The sequence below is a fragment of the Pagrus major genome, chromosome 5 (genome assembly GCF_040436345.1).
Source record: "Pagrus major chromosome 5, Pma_NU_1.0".
Taxonomy (NCBI): domain Eukaryota; kingdom Metazoa; phylum Chordata; class Actinopteri; order Spariformes; family Sparidae; genus Pagrus; species Pagrus major.
In genome coordinates this window covers 9,430,721-9,451,284 of record NC_133219.1, presented here as the reverse complement: position 1 = coordinate 9,451,284, position 20,564 = coordinate 9,430,721, and the positions used below count along the sequence as shown (strand labels likewise).

Below are 20,564 nucleotides of genomic sequence, written 5' to 3'. Positions count from 1 at the left end.
GAGGATGAACAATGGCCAAAGGCTGCTGAGCAGGAGGCAAGGAAAAGCGCTTAGGCGCTAAGTAATTAGCTGTAGATAACGAAGGCTCAACAGAAGATTGCTCCGTTCCTTCATGTGGGAGCTAAAAAACCCCACTGACTCACCCACATGGTCGGTAGGTGAAGACAATATAGCTCTCCTCCTGCGTCCTCTCAATAAAGGTCACACAGGTGTGCTTCTCCCAGTGCCGCATGGCTTGGCGGAATATAGCCCGCTGGCTGCCTGAATAGGAAGACAGAGAGGGGGAGATCAGTGGGGCTGACAAAAACACACTCACACACACACAGTGTTTTATAGAAAAGAGGAGATGAATAGAAAAGGAGGCAGCTGGAAACAGCTTTGAGACATTGAGTTGGATAGAGACTTCCTGGAAATGAAGTCACAACAAGACCATTTTTCACTATATTTCCTGAGTTGTAAGTTTGTTTTGATTATTTCGACAGTGCACCACATATTTTGCTTTTGAACAATTATTTTTGTTAAGGTGACATGGAAGGTTGACACGTTACAGCAGTATATTTCTTTATGTCTTTATTCATTTTGAGGAATTAGGAATAATGGTGCATTCAAGTGTCCCTCAGATGGTCTCATTTCCCGAATAAGGGAGTTGTTCTTTTATTTTCAGATGTGAAACAACATCGAAGCTATAAAGAAGATCATGGCCTTCCTTCAATGCCCCCGCCCTCATATAACCCAACACTATGCAAAATGTATACAAAGCGTGATCAAAAGCCAATATCTAAAATTTACACGACAAAAGGGGAAGGCCCCACAGCAGTTTGAAAACTTATTTCTTCTTCTTGGGACCTGTCTAGTGTCAAGTGACGCACGTCTGGCAGGGTCACTTGTGCATGCTCACCTTTTCCTCTAGGTCGGGTTGCCAGGTACCACAACACATATCCCACACAGAAACTAAGAAACACACATTTTATATGTATGACTATTATATCATAAGATTAGTGGGAGAAATTACCAACCGGAAGCACAACGGGAGAAAAAGGGAGACTCCCGCAGAAATCGGAAGTGTTAGCATATATGGAAGATGTGTAATTTATGGTTACAACTTAATACCATATCAGAACTTACATGTGAGCAAAGAATTGATATGCAACACGCAAAATAAAAGTTTCTTATCATGAACCAAACATTCACTTTCATTCGCCATGATCCTGCATGACGTTAACTCAGCAAGTGAAAACTTTTGCGGACTTTCCCAGTTGTTGTTCCAACTTGAGGGGGTGTTCACTTAAATTTTCCCAGGCAGAAAGTTCCTCTTGGTCATTCTGACTTGAGATGAGCGCACTATTACTCATTCAAAGATAGTGCCTCCACACTTTATTTCCCACAATAATGTCACCTTTCGATGGGAAATATGATGAATTACAAAGGCAAGACACCATCAACAACCACACCCAGGAAAGATGTTTCGTAGTTGTAAGAATGAGTGATTTCTGATTATGCATACTACATTAGATCATATTCATTAACATATTATTTGTTAAAAAGCAGTGAGCAACTTATCTTCTCATAAAAAGGATCAGTAGATGATTATTACTTACCACTGAAGTTACCGCTGATGACATAGGGGATAACACCTTCAGGCCAAACACGTTCAGGTCTGGAGGTTGCTGCCCTTTTCCTGCGGCGTGAACCTTGCCTATTTTGGCTACTCTGATTGGTGGATCCTGAAGATTTCAAATCAAGACAACAAAAACAAGAACATAAATGATTCAATTCATCTCTGGGTCTGACAGAGCAAATGTTTCTTGAGCGTTTTTCTCATAAAAAGAGCAAAAACGCTTTACCTCGGATGACAGAAGAGGCTTTTTATCCTAACTACAGAACATTACACAAACTTTAATGCCATTCAGGAACTCTATAATTATTTCTCATTTTGGAAATTACATAAGAGAGACATTTGTTCAAATAACATTGTTCGTCCTAATTTGTACAAATGAGTTTTATTGAAGTTGAATTCTTTCATCCTTTAAATTAATTTCCCCTTTGTCACTCAAACACACATAATTGCAGAGTTACCATGGAGACTAAGCTCCCACCTAAACCTGGTGATTAAAATAAGAAACATCCATATGTGAAGGACATATAGCACAATCCCCTTATGTGAACTTCATTGTGCTGCAGAACAGGCATAGTATACAGACTGAAGTATAAATAAAACTAACATCAGCTGTTTAATCTTCTTTAGATGTAACCACATTTTATGTAAGATGTCTGAATGGTTATAGAACAAAGGTGTGCCTCCCAAAGTTAAAAAACAATGGGTGCTTTTGTTGGTTTACAATTGATTTACTGACTGATGCAGCTATGCAGTAAACATATGAAAAGGTTTTATCCAGTGACACAAATACTTTGGTTTCCATTATATTATATTATATTATATTACGACACTAAATAAACTAACACAAGCAGACAAAAGCTCCTCATGACCTGTTCTTGTTATTTGACTGTCAAACTAACATTTACATCATAACTCTAGACCAGGGATGGGATGTACAAGACTTTTTTGCGGATTGCGATAAAAAAAGACACCATAAGTCGATAATGGTGAATTTTCATTTTTGGAATAATTGTGAATCGAGATAATGGTGAATATCCTGACATGAATGACTTGAAAAAGCTGCGTATTTTGCTGATGTACGGTCCGACATTGGTTTCCTGATTTATTTTGAATTGCCTAAGCCTGTCTCCATGGCTGAAGGCACAAAAACAAGTTAAATCAAATGTGTACAAATGCTGCTGGTTCCAAACTAAAAAACAACAGGGAGATGAGGTCACCACCATTTATTAATCTTTTATTGGTGGAGGAGGACCTTATGATTTATGATTACTTATTCAAGACTCTTGATTGTTTGTTTTTCAATAAATAATATTTGTTTCCCAACAAAATGGTTGATGATTATCGGGATAATATTGCAAATTGCTATAATTTTGGTTGGATAATCAATTCATACCATGCCTATTCTAGACAATGGAGCCAGACCAGTATATCGTTGGCCAATATTGGCCTATGGCAGATATATATTGATATAAGTGTATGTTGTCCAACTTGTGCCAACATGAAAACCTTTTAAGGGAGATTATAATGCAGGAAAAGATACTTTGAATAGTTTATAATTATTATGTTCAAGTTAAGTTTACTGTTTCAGGGCACTAATGTCATATCAGACAATAAAGTATATCGTTAAACTGCCTTCTTTACATGTCTTTGTCTCCAGTTGACCAGATAACCACATTTGAGGGGTCATTGTAAAGTTGTGTTTATATCGGCTGATATATTAATACCAGAATTTTGTACTACTTAATATTGGCATCAGCTTCGAAAATCAAGTACACGTCTGGCTCTAATTTCAGACAACACATCTGGAAGTAAAATGTCATTTCCAACATCAACATGCCTTTTCAACAGAAAACAGGGAACTACATGGAAAGACCGTGTTTAGAGACTGTGTGACCTTTGAGAGGAAATTAATGCTGACTTTTTATTTTGCAGGCCAAATTACATCATAATATAAACAGATCCCTTTTTTAAAAAATAGAATATTTTCCTTAGAAGGAGAAGGGTCAGTAAATGTGTGTCAGAGAGAAAACTTCAGCTTTCTGTTAACCAAAACTGACAATTACAGAGAAACACCTTTAGACACAGTTTGTGCAGTTAATGAATTTACTGGGTGTTGGAAAGAAATTCATATGATGAACATTTATATAAAAAGACAATCTGCTGCTGTACCTTTATAATGTTCCTTCCAACTCTTTCACATTGGTAGGATAGGAATAGAAAACTTAAATGTGCTTCACAGGCTGCAGGTTTCTTTCCATATAAAGACTCCAGCAGCTGATTTCACTCCGTTTGTTATATTTGGGTGAAGGTGCTGAAGTTGGCAGTGTTTCATTCTAATGAAAACCTGCAGAATCCCCAAGGTACACTGATGCTTGTCCTTGTCAGGAGTTATTAAATGATTAATTTAACATTTATTAAAACAATTAATTAACATGTTGACCTCGATCCACTGTGGAGTTTAATGTGATGGCTGCACAAACAGTAGAGTGGGGATTTCTGGCACCTACTTATTCATTGGTGTAAAGAAAAGGGAAACAGTAACACTTGTAGTATAATGAACTTCTTTATTGTAAGACATCACATGAGGCAGATGAAGGCCGTACACTGAAATGTACTTGTCTCACAATAAGGTTGTTCTTAAGTATCTGGTTTCAGGGTTTTTGTTTCATAACAAAACTTGAAGCTGTGCGACTATGAGCCCTCATCCTTTCTCACTTAATTTGATTTACAGTTTGCGGCAAGTTTTTTTGTTTTGAATTCCCTGGAACAATGTGTTCTGTCGAATTTCAGTCTGCGGGAGTAAATCTTAGCAGCCTGGCGAGATCAATTAGCACGTACACTTGTGCATGTGTTGAGAAAAAGTCAGATAACGGCCAAATCTGCTCAGTTAACTGATAAGATGAAGTGCTGGGGAGACAAAACTTGTGGAAGATGTGTTAATTACAATAATATGATTACATCTACCGCCTTCAGTCATAGTGAGACAGGGAAGGTTTGTAGGTCAAAAGGATTTATTATTATTCTGTTCAGTTTATTTATCTTTACACCAAACGGCTCTGCTCTTTGATTAATGTAGGGGAGACAACAGTTCGGATGCTACACCTGTAGCAACTAAGTTATGCATACAGCTGCTGCGTTCAGGTAAGGAGGCTGTGAGGTGAAGTGACACATTGTTTGAATTTGTTAACACAAAACATGACCTCATAAGGCAGAGACAGTAATGTGCAAATGTTACTACTCATTAGGATCCACACCTGTGAGGTGAAAGGTGACTTCATTACTGTGAGGAAATGCTGTGGCTATGGGTGGGTGATATAACAATTTTAGATTGATCGATCTTGAAAGGTGTTGTGTTCAGACAAAAGTACACTTCATTTTATAGGTTCGGAAATGTCATGGTAAGTAGGCATGGTGCTAATAACCTAGCAACATACTTCAAATTTCCTTGAAATTACCCGAAAAGTACCACATTAACTACCTCAAAAGTTATTGAAATTTACACCGACATCATTTAATCATTACACTCTATTTTCCAATAAACAGTTAACAAATAGCTGCTAATTTCTTTAATACATTACCATGAAACTTCCATCTGGTTTCTGCTAAACTTCTGCTGATCATGCCATTTTCATTTCCAACAAGTTCCCATCTTACTTACTTACTTACTACCCTCAGCAGGCCACTTAGTATTTGGGTAATCTTCCAAAAAATAAACTTTTAGGTAATTGTCGTGTTAACTTGGGGTAATTTCAAAGACATTTCAAATGTTTTACTTGGTTATAACCACCTACTTACCATGAATTTTGCGGACCTGTAAAATGAAGTGATGTCCGGGTTCGGTCAGATCGACTGACACTGTGCTTTCAAGTTCTTTTATTGAAAATACAGAGTGACAATAAATAAATATAGTTCGAATCAGGCTTGGTTACAACTCTTTCGGACTAGGTCGGGGTTGGACAGAAAAATGTAGCCCAAGCTGCACTCTATATCGGAGAGAATTCGTTATTTAATTTCCTTTTACTTCTGTTCCACACTTCACATAATCTCACTGACTAGCGGGTCTGCACTTCTTTAACAAACCAATAGAGTGATGTGGCCGACTACGTGGCTCTTCCTGAGGTGATGTATTGTAAATGATGCTACATGAGTTATAGCAGGCGGTTGCCAAAAAAGAACTCAACATCAGATGTTATCTTTTGGCTTCTGTTTCCAAGTTCAATCTAAACCCACCATCATCATTTTTGACACGTGTATTAATGCAAGATTGTGCTTTAAAGTGAAACTCTCGCCAAAATGCAACCTAGGCTTTTTTTGTGAAGGAACCCGAGTCAAACCTTCGTGTAAAAGCATAATTACAACGAAAAAGCCACTTTTAAGATTTACCGTATTTTCGTTTTCAGGTCAAAATCATTTTCAATTGCGTGCTAGGGGCAACATTACGGTAGCATCAAAATCACTATTTTTAAAACACTAAGAAGACTCGACACAACATGAAACTTTGCTCGTAGTATCACCAGGGTCTCTACACATGAACACGAGCATTGAGAACATTGTTTGTGTACACAGAGTTTACTAAAAAGAAGGTTTTTGGTCGAGGATCGACGCTTCTCAACTGGCAGGACGGCGGTGAGCGGAGCAAGCTACTGCTAGCGTGAGTTGTTCAAAAACCTTCTTTTTAGTAAACTCTGCGTACACAAACAATGTTCTCAATGCTCGTGTTCATGTGTAGAGACCCTGGTGATACTACGAGCAAAGTTTCATGTTGTGTTGAGTCTTCTTAGTGTTTTAAAAATAGAGATTTTGATGCTACCGTAATGTTGCCCCTAGCTAGAAAATACGGTAAATCTTAAAAGTGGTGTTTTCATCGTAATTATGCTTTTACACGAATGTTTGACTCGGGTTCCTTCACAAAAAAAGCCTAGGTTGCATTTTGGTGTGAGTTTCACTTTAATGGTGCAAATGGAGACATTTTTAGGCTAGCTGTAGTCTACAGAGCATTTCAAGTTTGAGAAAAAAAAAAATTGATCATGTGTCAATATTGGGATTAAATAGATTGTGATATTGTTTTTCAGCCAGATCGCCTAAGCCTAGCTGTATCCATGCTTTATGTGATTTTAAAAAGGTGCAACGTGGAAGAATTTTAGTTGAGTACATTCACAAAATAACTAGAATTAAGAGAAATAACATTTTTACATTATGACGTGTTCTGTGTTGCAGAGATACCGAAGTTAGCATGCTAATCAGCTAGCTCAAGCCAGTAAAGTTAGACCACTAGATGCACAGCTAATTGAGCTAACTAGCTATCGGCAGCTCCAGTTAACAGTAGTTAGCTGTTTCTCTGGTGATATGCTGACCCCTATTTTTTATTTAATTCAAATATGTATTCAACAGCTGGCTAATTCTTACATATTGCACCTTTAAAGAACTTATTCAACTTCACTGACAGTGTTTTTCATTTTGGACACTAAAATAGCCTTTTCCACTACACAACAATTAGATGTGCAGTGACTAACCTGCTCAAGTGGACAAATGGCCATTCAGAGAGGTGAGTGTACACACAGTCTGTCTCTGTTGCAGTCTAGAGCAACCTCCCTGCCCTGGAGGTCACCATTTAGTCTAAAAATCAAATCTAAGAGTCGGTGAAATGTGTATTTAATCGGGCTATTTAAAATGTTTCTTCTTCTTGTTATGCTGCGTGAACAACAGCAAACTGACAACATTCAAGCACCGACAGCAACTTGCACATACTTGTTGGTTCATGCTTACCTATAGTTTATAGGATTGTGAAGCCTATTGGTCTCTGCTGACTAACAGCTGCTGCTTAAATACTGCTTTTCATTTTAAAAAGAACGTTTAACTTGACAAAGCCTGGCAATTACTGTCGAACATGGTAATACAGGTGTAGCAACGTGTAGTGATAACATGGCAGTTGCAGGCGCAAACATTTAAAGAGAGCTAAAAAAAACAACCCAGAGCTGATATCTGACAGGTGCTGCTGCCGAGAAAATATGAGCGGTTTGACAGTTTCACAGAGAGAAATGTAAATTTTTGCAAATAGAGTTATTCTTCCTCCACCATGTTCATTTCAGGATTTTTTGTTGCATTTTTATCTAAAGTGACAGGCCAAAACTCTCTGCCTCGGTGCTCAGATGAGGACTGTAATCCTGGAAGCAGTGCTTTCTTTTGTTGTTACCTGTGTCCGTGTGATTAACAGTGTAGACGGTTCTCTGAGCCAAATCTATTATTCTGTCCACTTTAAACGATCGCAGATCCTCCTCGTCCAGAGCAATGTCTCCCAGAAAGGCAACTGAAACAGACAAACAGAGGTGGCACATGTCAGACGACTGGAAGGCAACTCGACAACACAGAGCATCAAGTCTGAGCCTCCCAGTTGCCTCGAGCATTTCCTGCCGCTCAGACTGAGTAGGATGCATGGAGGCCCAGTCAAAGCACTTGTGGAAGGCCTAGAGCATGTCACACACACACACACACACACACACACACACACACACACACACACACACATAAAAATATAATTTCATTTCTTTCTTGAGCCCATTTCCTTGCAGTCATATATAAATAGATTTGTGAAACAAAAATACTGTACGTCTGTTTGGATAACAGGAACGCTGCCTTCTCTGGACTCCAAATTATAGGATGGAAATGTAAGCAATATATCGCACGAGGCTTGTGAAGGTTCAAGCGATGAAAGGAGAGTTTGAACTCAGAAACCTCACATGATTAATTGAGCCATCTTCAATCCAGATGTTACCAAACAAAAGAGCTCACACTGTGTGCTGTGGCATGCTTAGTTAATGAAAGCTATCAGATATGACACTGACACTATCTAAATGGAGCAATATGGGGCACCTTGAACAAGTAATAGCTCTTTAATGAGGCCATGGCGAGGGAAAAATAACCAAACAGTCCCACTTTATGAGGAATGTGCTTTATGGGATTCCTTACTAAATGCCCCATTTCTGTGGAGAATAAGCTAGGAGTCCTCTTAGAGACAGGGCGCTCAGTTTTACAGGCTTTTAACACCAGCACGTCTCTAGAATTTATGGCCCGGCTTGTATGCAGAAGTTGGGGGGAGAGGGTGGGGATGTTTGGGGTTAAGCAAGGGGGGGAGAGGGGTGGCACTGTAATCCGTGTTTGAACAGGAGATGATAACGAGAGGGGAAAGGAAGGGAAGGGAAGAGGAGAGAGGAGGAAGGAACCGCAGCTCTGAATAGGGAAGGCAGATGTGCAGCACAAAGAAAATGACAGCCTTCTGGATGTGTGTTTGGAGGTTAGTGTGGTTGAGGGGAGACCAAGAAGCCGGGAGAACCGCTAAGCTGTAGAGTTAATGGGAGTGATTTACAGAGGTTGTGTTCGTCAGACGTTTTGAATCTGTAAATCTTCAACTCGACACAAGCCACCCTTACTGTGAAACACACAAGAAAACTCATCATGTGCTGATAAACTTGATTTTATTTCATTCCCAGACAAGTCATAGCTTCTTTCTTTTCTTTTCCGCGACAAAAACATCCACAAGGAACGTCTTTTATCTCCTGCACTCACATAAAAGTTTGACAGAGGTCTGAGGCAAGAGAAAAAGAGATGAGACGCACAATAGAGACAAAGACAAAAAGCACTTGGCCCGCATTCCCTATTCACCAGAGGAGTATTATTGAAACAATGTGGAGTTGGCTTCAGTACATTCAGGCCAGTCTTCCACCCTGCAGGTCGTGGAGGACGCACAGCATAATGACTGTGTTTGGGATTAGAGGCTAATGACAGCAATAAGAGAAGGTGTAGATCACTGCTAGCGAGACGGGGCACGCACGGAGGACAGGTTTAAATTCCAGAGGTCACAGGGATCCTCTAATTTGTGCTCACAAAAAAACAAACACTAATTCACTCCAAATCCTTAGACACAAAACAGACGACTCAGAATCAGCACGCATGCTGACAGACACTGCCAAAAACAGCAGAGATAAGGGGAAGCTACCAGATGTCATGCAGTATAGGACGGATAGGCTGACAACAGAAGGACATTTTTCTCTTTTATCTCCACATTTTTATATGATTTCCCAGAACTGGCTTAGCGCTAAGAAGAACAGGCAGTACACTAACAATGAATTACAAGTTGCTGTCAAATGCGCTGAGAAAAACTATTCAAAACAATTCTATGAAGCTCTTTTTCACCCTGACTAACTGAGGAAAATCTAGAATAATTCAAGGACGTTTCTTTTCACATATAGAGTGAATTTGCACGTATGAGAAGTGTTATGCACAGGCCGTGACCAAATAACGAGGTTCAGGTTTTCCTCCCACCCCCATGAGGTTCACAGAAGGCTGCGCTCTCTGCCCAATCATCCACCACTGTGCCGAAGACAGGCCGGTTAATCCGCAGTGTCATTGTTCTCAGACAACAGTGGAGATTGAAGTGAGCAAATGCACGGCCCGGCGGCATTAGGGACTCATTTCCCCCGGGCGCAGCAGTCGTCCTGGAGACGCTGTTGCAGGTTTATGGAAAGACTCACAGGGATTGTGAATTAATCCCCTTGTCTCCTGGCTTTAATTATCCACAGACACACGGTTTTAAGAATCTTTTGTATACAACTCTGGGCTTGGATTGAGGACAGGCTATGGAGAAAGGTGATAAACTCATCTAGAGCGCTGTGATGATATGAAGAACAAACACGGAGAGGCTCATGTGTTGTACTGTAGATTAAAGCCCAGTGAATGTGGCAGATGGCAAGTGATCACTGTAGAGTACAGTGCTGCATCTCTTTCCAAACATTATTCATTACCTAAATGACAACAGCTGCAGCTATAATATTAATATCTGTGCAGAATAGATAGGTAATCATTCTCTGTAGCTGTTCTTGTTTAGTCCCTTTTTAGACAGACACAACAACAGAAGGAAGGAATTTAAGTTTAAGTGCAAATCTATACATATACACATACTTGAGAATAAAAATGATGATTTTTGATTAAATGTTGAACATATTAAATGTGTGATAGTCCAAACTCCCCCCTCTGCCAGTGAATTTTTCTAAATTAATCTAAACCATCATAATCCTTCTCATCTCAGACTGCCCCCATCAATCAGAGTATCCAGTCAGATTACACATGAGATCTCAATCAAATTAATCCCATTGATTCGTGTAATGCCCTGGCCTTGACCCCGGTGTCAAATACTGCACGACTATTCCCATAAATCTCCTTCCGTGAACACCAGACCACGACATCTGCCACTGAAACCTGCACAAACATCAATACTAAGCCTAAACAGACTTTAACACCAGCCTATATTTAGCAGGCCAGCTCCACTGCGAGGCCACGGTTTGCTCCTCTGCTGTGCTCATAGAGACGTCGACGACAGCCTATACAGGACCTAATGATGAGGGATGAGAAAGCCTGGCCAATATGTAAGCCTGGAATGCATCACAATACCCTGGCACCGCCTTTCACAGCCTGTGTTTGGAAACAAACGCTGCATTTGAATTCCAATAGAGGCCAGTAGTGTATTACGTTAAGGTGATTAGCATCTGATGACAGTCTAAGTATCACTTTTCAGGTTTCGTTCTGCCACATGCTGGCCAGTGCAGCCACTGTCCCTGCAAACACACCATGGAAAAAAGTAGCAAAGTCTGCGAAACATGAATATTGAGATAAAAAGAAGAAGAAGAAAAAAAGATGAATTGCATTATGCGGGCCTGTTGTCGTGTAAATATGCTACCTCTCTCCTCTGTAAAAAAAAACACCAGCTGTTATTTCTTCAGCAAATGCTTACCTTGACATTTCCTAAAACTGCAATTTGAGCTCAAGGCAGGAGAGGAAAAAAAATCTACTTATCTGCACTCTGCTCATTTCAAAAAGTTAACTAAGGTATAATTAGGAGAGAGATTTTGGCAAAGTCTCAAGCTACTGCCTGAGATTCAGGTAATTATTTTCCAATAAAAATAAACGTGAAGTCTAATCAGCCAACAGCTGAGATCAAGACAGAGTTACTGTCACCACACCGCAGCTTCAGTCTTATTATTGACAAAATGCTTCAGATGCAAAGGGCACACAGCGAGAGGCTGCCTCTCCTTTAACATTTCACACTCCATCAAGCCCATTAGCAGATTGGATTTCCCTGCTCATCCCCGCCACTGATTACTGATATACCCTACTGCCAGTCGAACCCCCTGTAATGACTCATCAGCTTGCCAGCCATTTGTCTTTTTTTTTTATGTCAACGATACATAGTATTAGAGCTCCTTACATGGATGAATAATTCATCGGGTTTTACCACTGACAAAACTTATTTTGACCGCCCAGACTTATTATTCATATTTTTGGTTGAGACAGAAGACTAACACATACTCAACCAGTCTGGTGTGAGGAAAGAGACGTTTTTTTCTCAGAACACATGTCGAAAGACAAGTGTAAACTATCTTGTGGATGACTAAATCTGGAAGATATCTTCAACCCTCACCACTTTCCACAAATAACAGCTGAAAAAAACACCTTAAGTATTCAAAACAGGTGGAGAAAAACAGAAAAACAATTCTTCCAAATGAACAGCAATGTAGCGGCGATGAATTATGTAGAAAAAACAAACTGTGAATAATGAAGAAGTGACTGTTAAGCTGTTCATTATGGCAGGCTAATTGGGCATCTTTTGTGCCGTTTAAATGAGCTCTCCCAAAGCATTTGTTGTAACTTGGGCTCTGTACTCAGACTTGGTATTAATGTAATGCAAGATTAGTTATTACTTAGCTCTGACAACAAACATATTGTTCCAACTAATGCACCAAGATCATGCCAATAGATCGGTTCCCTAATCACCTGAAGCCTGCGGAGAGAGAAGTGGCAGGGGTCCTGTAATGTAAAAAAAACACCCAGCGTGGGCTCGGCTATGCAACCTGAATACCATGATAAAAGAAAAGCATCTGCTTAAGTGTTGCTTAAAGGCCCAATCATGAGCTCAACAGACAGCCCCATCACATTGTCAGAGCAGGGCTGGGGATAATGGGTGTCATCTGTTCTGAGCTGCCATTTTCAGAGAACCCCAAGGAACGAATAAAACCAAACTCGCTGTGAAACGAGGCAATTCACAAAAACACACAACACAACCCACAACCCCAAGTTAAAAAATTCATGTTGACGCTTTTTAGCAGATGACTGTTTTAAATCTGAGCATCGAATAATAAATCTCTCATGCGCAGAGACTGTCTGATGAATTGTTCCAACAATTCATCGCAATGTCTTTTCAGAAGCCCTCAAAGGATAAGTTCACCCCTAAATGGACATCATTAAAGTACTAACATACTTGAAACTTGTGGTCAGCATCAATTCAAACAATATGGAACCAAATCATTGTGCTTTTGTTTATACACTTAAAAACCTCAGCATGTGTCATATTAATACACATTACGCTACAAATTTAATGTTTACATTTTGGGTAAAGGATTACTATTAAAGGCAGGTTGTAAAATTGGATTATTTAAAGGATAAGTTCACCTGAAACTGACATGCTGTGTTTCTACACCCTCCCCCATGCAGTTGGAAAGTCAGTAGTCCACAAAACATTTCTGGAGCTTCTCAGCAAAACAGGGATGCAGCATTCTCCTAAACAACTGAAGTACGTAGATGGGGACTTGTTTTAAAACATAAAGAACAACTTTAAAAAAGAATAAAATGGCTCTGTGTAGCTTGTCCAATCCAAGTCTCTGCAAGCCCCAAGATCCCTAATTGACTTTAAAAAAAAAATACATTAGCGCACATGCAGTCTGAAGTGAGCACTTGAGCTCGACAGCAGGTCGAGGGTGTAAATAAAGTTTTTTCAAATCACTTTGGGATCTAGAGGCTTCCAAAGACACTGGACAAGCTGTATGGAGCCATTTTGTTTGTTTTGTGTGTTTTTTTCCCAGTCTAAGTCCCCATCTACTCAAATGTTGCAATGCTGTTCTGCTGTGAAGCTTCAGAAATGTGGACTATAAGGCTTTGCCTGACTTTCCATCAGGGTGAGTAGATAAAGACTGAATTTTCATTTTTTGGGTGAACTTATCCTTTAACGACAAATGAGTGACCCATCAGTGAATAAAAACTAGACCAAGCTCAGAAAAAAATATCCGGCTGTTGTATTTCAAGTGACCAAACAGTCAAGGCCGACACTGAGTGGTGAGAAGAAAGTCTAATTTTGTTGACAGCGACCATATCTTAAGAGGCAGTGAGCAGATTGTGGATAACCGACTAAGACCCCTCGTGAATGGCCTGCACTCACCCCACCTGGCCTGGTGTAGTACTGTGCAACTGGCCTGCCCTCCACCTTTTCAGATGCACTTTCCCTTGGCACGAGGTGAATGACCTACAGTCTGTGTAAAGTGTCTGAGCCAGTCAGAGGAGAGAGCAGGGGGGCACGGGGAGATGAGAAAAAAACACTTGCATAAGAGAGGAAAGGACAGGACGGGGGTGTTCAGGTCGTCCTGTCTGCAGCACTCAAACACAAAAGCATCAGAAGGGTGAACGTGAACAAGTGACGGCACAGACAGCCAGAACAACACTGTCACAAGAGTCTTATATAGATTACGCTGTCTGCTTCATGAATGGATGCATACATACACGTCTGTGTTTTCACGATTATCATCTAAGCAGGGCAGACAATGTGCCAACTGGTTCTCATCCATTTTTCATTTTCAAAATGAGTGGCTCTAATCTCAGTGGGTTGTTTCGAGTCTTAAATGACTTCCTGGGATGCTGCCAAGTTTGGAGTTCTGCAAACTAAGGAATTTTCCACTGGTTAACTTCCCAAATAGATGGAACTACTTCAGAGTTATTGCACTGCTCGCTTCAATCAATGCACATTTCTATCATTTCTGGTTTAGTGAGGAGTAATTTAAAGGGAAACTCCACCAATTTTCCATATTATACGTGTATACGTGTATATATTTTTTACAGGTCTAGAGTAACTGCTACATATGTGAAAAATAGACTTTTGTGGCTCCAGATGAAGCTGAATATAATTGCCTCCAGTGATGTCACTAAGTGGCGAAGTTGCATTGTGGGTAATGTAGGCGGCAGATTTTGAAAAGGAAGAGGAATACGTGAAATAAAAAAGTTGATATCTCTGGTTCTCCTGTATCGATTTTGATCATTTCTGTTTATTGTTATAAAAATTGTGCTAGCGCTAGACCAGTGGACTGCTTTTCAAAACCTGTCGCCTACATTTCCCGCAATGCAACTTAGCCACTGAGTGACATCACTGGAGACAATTTATGAGATTAGATGCAGCTTCCTCTGGAGCCACAAAAGGCTTTATACTACTTTTTTCACATATGTAGTACTACTCCCCAAAACCTGTAAAAAAATTAATAATTGTAAAATCCGCGGAGTTACCCTTTGATCCTTTGTAAATGTGAGCATTTTCAAGGGATTAGCTGTTGAGGAGTGGCACACATGTTGTGGCAAGAAATGAAGAAATTACTTCATAATTAAGCAGAGTACTACGTAGAAAATTCAGTAAAAAGGTCACTGCTTTACTCATCAACATCACTTGTCATCTTGAACGGGAATCATTTTCAAAACATATGTCCCTCATTCATTTAGTTAAAATCCTGACATTCAGTAAGTGTTAAGCAAGGACAGCCACACAGAGGACAAGCATAAAATAAACTCCCCACAGAGCATTCCTGGATCAGAAACTTCAGCCGGGCGTAAGCACTTTCCTAGGCGGAAGCAGCATGACATAAAAATGCTGACCCCGAGGCCACAGAAAGCGATCAAATACACCGAGTTCAGCGTGTGCTTGAAAAATGAGAGAAAAACCCCCAGAGGAGATCAATAATCCAAGAATAATCGAGTCCACACCGGTTATAGATACTAGCATGGCACTGTAAAGTGAAAAACGTTGTCTCTGGTGTGTTGCAACAGAGTGCTGGAGGAAGAGAAGGGAGCAAAAAAGGGAGAGCTGTTGGACATTTTGCTGCTTAGTAGGAAGGAGAAAAGCAGGTGGGTGTTGGAAGAGCTGCAGACTGGGAGGGTTACAGAGAGTGGGAGTTTGTACTTGTGTGACCGTCTCCCAACCACCTGTCTGCAGACATGCCCAGAGGAAACCATAAACAAAAGTGTACTCCATTCAAATCACACTTAAGACTGGATCACTAATAATGACAACATCCTCACAAACACGACAGGAGTGGGGATTGTCATCAAGTGTCCCTGATGAGACATTTCCATTAAATATCAACGATTTCTCGGAAAATCATTTGCGATATAAACACAGCGTCATCGAGCCTTCGTCATTCTTAAGAAATCATCTGAACACCGCATCCATGTCCAGTGAATCCTGACAAGTGATACAAAACCATCCCGTATGACTCAAATTAAACAGTGATGCCCAAACAGGAAGCAACATCTCCACTGACATGACGCGGTTTATCTGCAGCCTGACCTTTGTCATGTTTATGTAAAGCCACAACACTCCTGAAGCACAATCTTTATGTCTCCCTCGACACTTTCGCTTCTTCTCACGGTGGGGGAAGAAAAGATGGAGAAAACATTCAGGCAGGTAGCATTTTACTCTCGACCGCCACATCAGAAACTGTCAAATGCCAAATCAGTAAGCACTTCCAGGACTTTAGAGGTCATTTTGACTGAAGCCAACACTCTCTATCTGTAACCTGAATACTTTCACCAGATGGAAAACACAATCTGTTCAAACTCCCCCAAAGGGATTTGGCAAGACAGTGAGTTCACAGTACACGTGTACACACACACACACACACATATAGATATATATTAAAAGAAACGATTACAATGACAAGTCAGATACGTTTATGCCAAATAATGTGAAAATATGCAGATCTCACCAGAGCAGAAAAGAAGCGGACATGTTTATACCTTGAGACAACAGCCAACAGAATTATGTGTGCATAATTTCTGAGCTCCACTGTACTCTCCTCTCTCCCCTCCTCCACTTTGTTTTAGTGAACAGCCGGTGGAAAAAAAAAGAAAAGAAGAGACTATGTGTGCAGTGACAAAAAAAAAAAAAACACCAGAAAGGGAGCACAAGTCTTCAAATCAAAGTGTAGATTTCCTTTGTTTCCCTCGCAGCTTTTTAATAACACCCAGCAAAGACAGCCTGCTGGAGCTACATGATCACATTCTGGAGAACAAAAGTGGATTTGTAACTTTTCAAACAAGCACTTGAGCCAAAACTTTTCGTGTGGAGAAACGTATTCAGACACTCATCCTCTTTCTATTTTTATTTTTTTTTTAATTTCCATTCTCACAATCCGTGCAGCCGGACTGGGTTTATCCCAGGCGACTCAGTGTGTGTGTGTGTGTGTGTGTGCTTCAAATGTTTCAAACTGCACAAACTATGTCACTCAGTGCAAAACAAATGCACAAAACGTTCTCTCGAGCCTTTTAAAAACTACATCCACACACTGTCATCTCTCTCTGGAAGACCAAAAGAAAGCGGGGTTTTTTCTCTCTTCTCGATCTCTGCATGCAAGCTCCACAAACAGATTCGTGGCATGTTTCTACCTCCACATAAAAAGGTGAATCACACAGCGTAGTACAGGAGAGAGAGAGAGAGGAAAAAAAGGGGGAAAAAAATCTCACCAGCTTTACAGGGATCCTTATAGTCGATCGCCTCTGATGTGGCAGTGGGCTCCACATAGTAGCCTGGATCAATCGCCTCCAAATCGATCGCCAATATCACGCCGAGACAGTATAGGAGAAGCAAACATCTCGCCGTGAGATCCATTATTGTGGTGGGGGAGAAGGCGAAAGGCGAGGGATAAAGGTAAAGGAAGAGAGAGGGACGAGAGAGGGACAGAGAGAGAGAGAGAGAAGAGTGAGTGTGAGAGAGAGAGAGAGAGAGAGAGAGAGAGAGAGAGAGAGAGAGAGGGAGAGAGAGAGAGAAAATGGGAGGTTTTTGGGGGAAACGAGATCCCTCCAGAGGGCGGGTTTTAAATCCAGCCTCTCTCCGGTGTCTTCTTGGCTCTGGGGGCAGTGATTTCTGTCCTCCCAGCCGGAGCTTCGGGCTCACAGCGCAGAGGAGTACTGCCGGAGAAACTTTGATGATATGGCAGCTCCACAGGGGCGAACATGGCCTTTTACTCGGAGATGCCCCCGTGCATTTTTATCGCTCCCTCGGCGCTCCATCCTCGAAGAGCCTATAAACGGGTCCACTAGATGTTATCTCCCCCTGCGAAGATTGAATGGTGAAAGTGTCCCCACAGCCCTCTCGTTTAGTTACAGAGCCATGTTAAATGGACCAAACTACACACATCATCATATTCGGCTCCCTCAGGCACGAGCTTGTTTAAAATAAAGCCCCCGTGGCGTTAAGTTTAACCTCTAATGTCGTGTAAAAGTGTGTTAAATTCAAAAGTTAAAATCAAACTGGACTTACATCACATCTGAGGCTTATTGTTTACAGTTTAATCCAACTCGTAAACTCCTTCGGTTCATTTGTCAGTTTAACGCACGAGACGGCCTGGCAGAAAAGCGCGCACTATTTTTTTTATTTTTTTTGATTATTCACACGTGCGCACTCCAGGCGTCCTCGCGCGCTATCACACGCACACGCGTGCACGGACACACACACAAACAAACAAACAAGCTGAGCGTGACCTCTGCGGAACACTCGCGTATGAGGAGTCACGAGCTCCCTGAAGTGATCAGAGCGCCACCTGTTGGTGATGTACGGCACATTACACGAGGAGAAAGTCAGACATGGAGGTCGGGTTAGTCATGGTTCTGGCAAACATTTAGTAGTTTTGTAAATGTGTTACTCAGAACAGAGGCGTGTTTGTGTGACGTGTCGGGTTCATCACATACAGACTGCTCACGTGGACATTTATTATAACATTAATAAATCACAGTTGATTATTGATTCTTTTGGGTTTTTAAAAAAAAAAAATCTTTCCAATAAGATTTTCTTTTCTTTTACACTTCTAGATAAATGTCTGTATTTAAACAGATGTACATACATACACAGTGATGGAATGTAATGGCCTTGTAAAGGACAAAAACAGAAGACGCAAAACGTAACGATGAAACCATAAAATCTGAAACCAAACCCAACAGAGTTCTGTGAACCTCTGTGAAGAAAGTCCATACAAGTCACAGCTAAAAACAGAAACACAAGGTGTTCTTACCCTGGGGTAAACATGACTGTCGTACAAGTACATTTACTCGTACATAGTATTTAAGTATAATTTTGAGGTACTTTACATGTATATATCAGTTTTCTGTTGCCTTATACTTTCACTCCACTACATTTTGGAGACAAATATAGTTCTTTTACTCCCTACATTTATTTATTTTGTTTTATTTCGTCTTTATTTTACCAGGAAGTCCCATTAAGATGAAGATCTCCCTTTACAAGAGACCTGGCCGAGAAAGAATCTCGTACAAAATTAAAACATAGGAAAGTGCAACATATAGAACATAACATATAAGACATGGCTTTTTTTTAACCAGATTTCTAATGATGCCCTTAAATTCATCATTGGATATAAAATTGTCTAATTTCAGATCTCTTTGCAAGGTATTCTATGACCGAGGTGCATTGTATGAAAATTCAATTTTCCCCAAACTGTCAAAAACCAGGGTTCATTTATTTGACAAATAAATATACTGGATAACTAAAGGTACTAGTTCCTTTACAGACTGCAAGTAGTGCATTGTTCAACTATTTTCTTTTCTCAGCAATCAGATAAAAACAAAACTCCTTGATTCCAAATATCAGAAAAATGCTGAATATCAGATCCCATAATCTGCCAGGCCGATAATTGGTCAACCCCTAGTACACAGTATATATGTACATACATGTAAATATATGTATAATTTACTTGTACTTGTACTTTTGATACTTAAGTACATTTAATATCAGATACTGTAAGAGTTTTACTCAAGCCCACCTTATTTGTAAGGTTGACTTTCACTTGTACCAGTCATATTTTAACACAATGTCTTTTACTTTTACTCAAGTATGACTTTTTAATAGACAATAGACACATAGTATAAAGTATAAACCTTATTATTATTATTATTATTGTTGTTGTTGTTGTTCTAGAAGGACAGTCCAGCCTGCCACATACTGACTTGCACTATGAATGTAAAGGTTATTACTGGCATCATTGCACAGTGTATATTCAGGACATATTAGACTTAAAGCTTATGGTCGTAATTCTAGTTAAAGGAAAATATCAACTCAATAAAAAATTCTGAAAGGGGAGAAATTAACCCTCAGTTTCCACTCAATTTATCACACTTGAGTCAATTTCTGGCTCTTAATCCATGCTGCATATTGGATGGAGAGACCTCAGCTGGATTGCTGCTGATGATGGGAGACTACGCCAGCAGCTCTGTTGTTCTCTGTCTGACTCGCATCAGTTATAGTGTCCCTGCCTATCACATACAAAGCCTGGTTTATACAAGAGGGAAGAGACACACTCTCCTTATCTTATCTGACTGCTGCCTATGGGTGGAATTTAAGACAGGATGTCTGCTGAGATGAGTGGGCTGTATTTATGCTGTTGCTGTAAACACAGCAGTGTAAGTGCCTTCATTATATTGTGAGTAAGAGTTTCTTAACTTGCTTAACGCCAGTTCAAGTCTTGAACAAACAGGACCAAATATTTAGATTAGCAAACAGGAAACACAGTTGAGTGTTTTGAGGCAAATCAATTTTTTTTACTGAGGCAGTTTGACGCAAAAAGTCCATATACAGGGAAGTGATGACAATGCGGAAGGGAAATATTGCCTTATACAGTAGTTTGGAAGTGGAACATAAATAAACATAAATACTGTTTATCCTAAATATCAACAGACATGACCTCTTCATCTGTTGCAGCTTTTTGAGAGCATATTATTCAAACTGAGTCAACACCTGGAATGATTCATATTATACTGCAGTCACAGGATTATGACCAATCCTGACATTTAATTAGTG

At 40.2% G+C, this 20,564-nt stretch overlaps 1 protein-coding gene across 1 annotated transcript in view; it reads right to left on the bottom strand.

Annotated features, from left to right (window-relative positions):
* The window catches only part of bmp1a (bone morphogenetic protein 1a), a 40,646-nt gene extending 23,201 nt beyond the window's left edge, over positions 1 to 17,445 (bottom strand). The window contains exons 1-4 of the mRNA XM_073465888.1: positions 17,222 to 17,445; positions 7,812 to 7,925; positions 1,599 to 1,724; positions 144 to 261 (exon numbers count right to left, since the gene is read on the bottom strand). Coding sequence (XP_073321989.1) covers positions 144 to 261; positions 1,599 to 1,724; positions 7,812 to 7,925; positions 17,222 to 17,366 — 503 coding nt within the window. The 5' untranslated portion in view covers positions 17,367 to 17,445. The remainder of the gene's footprint in view (positions 1 to 143; positions 262 to 1,598; positions 1,725 to 7,811; positions 7,926 to 17,221) is intronic.
* Between the last annotated feature and the right edge of the window lie 3,119 nt (positions 17,446 to 20,564).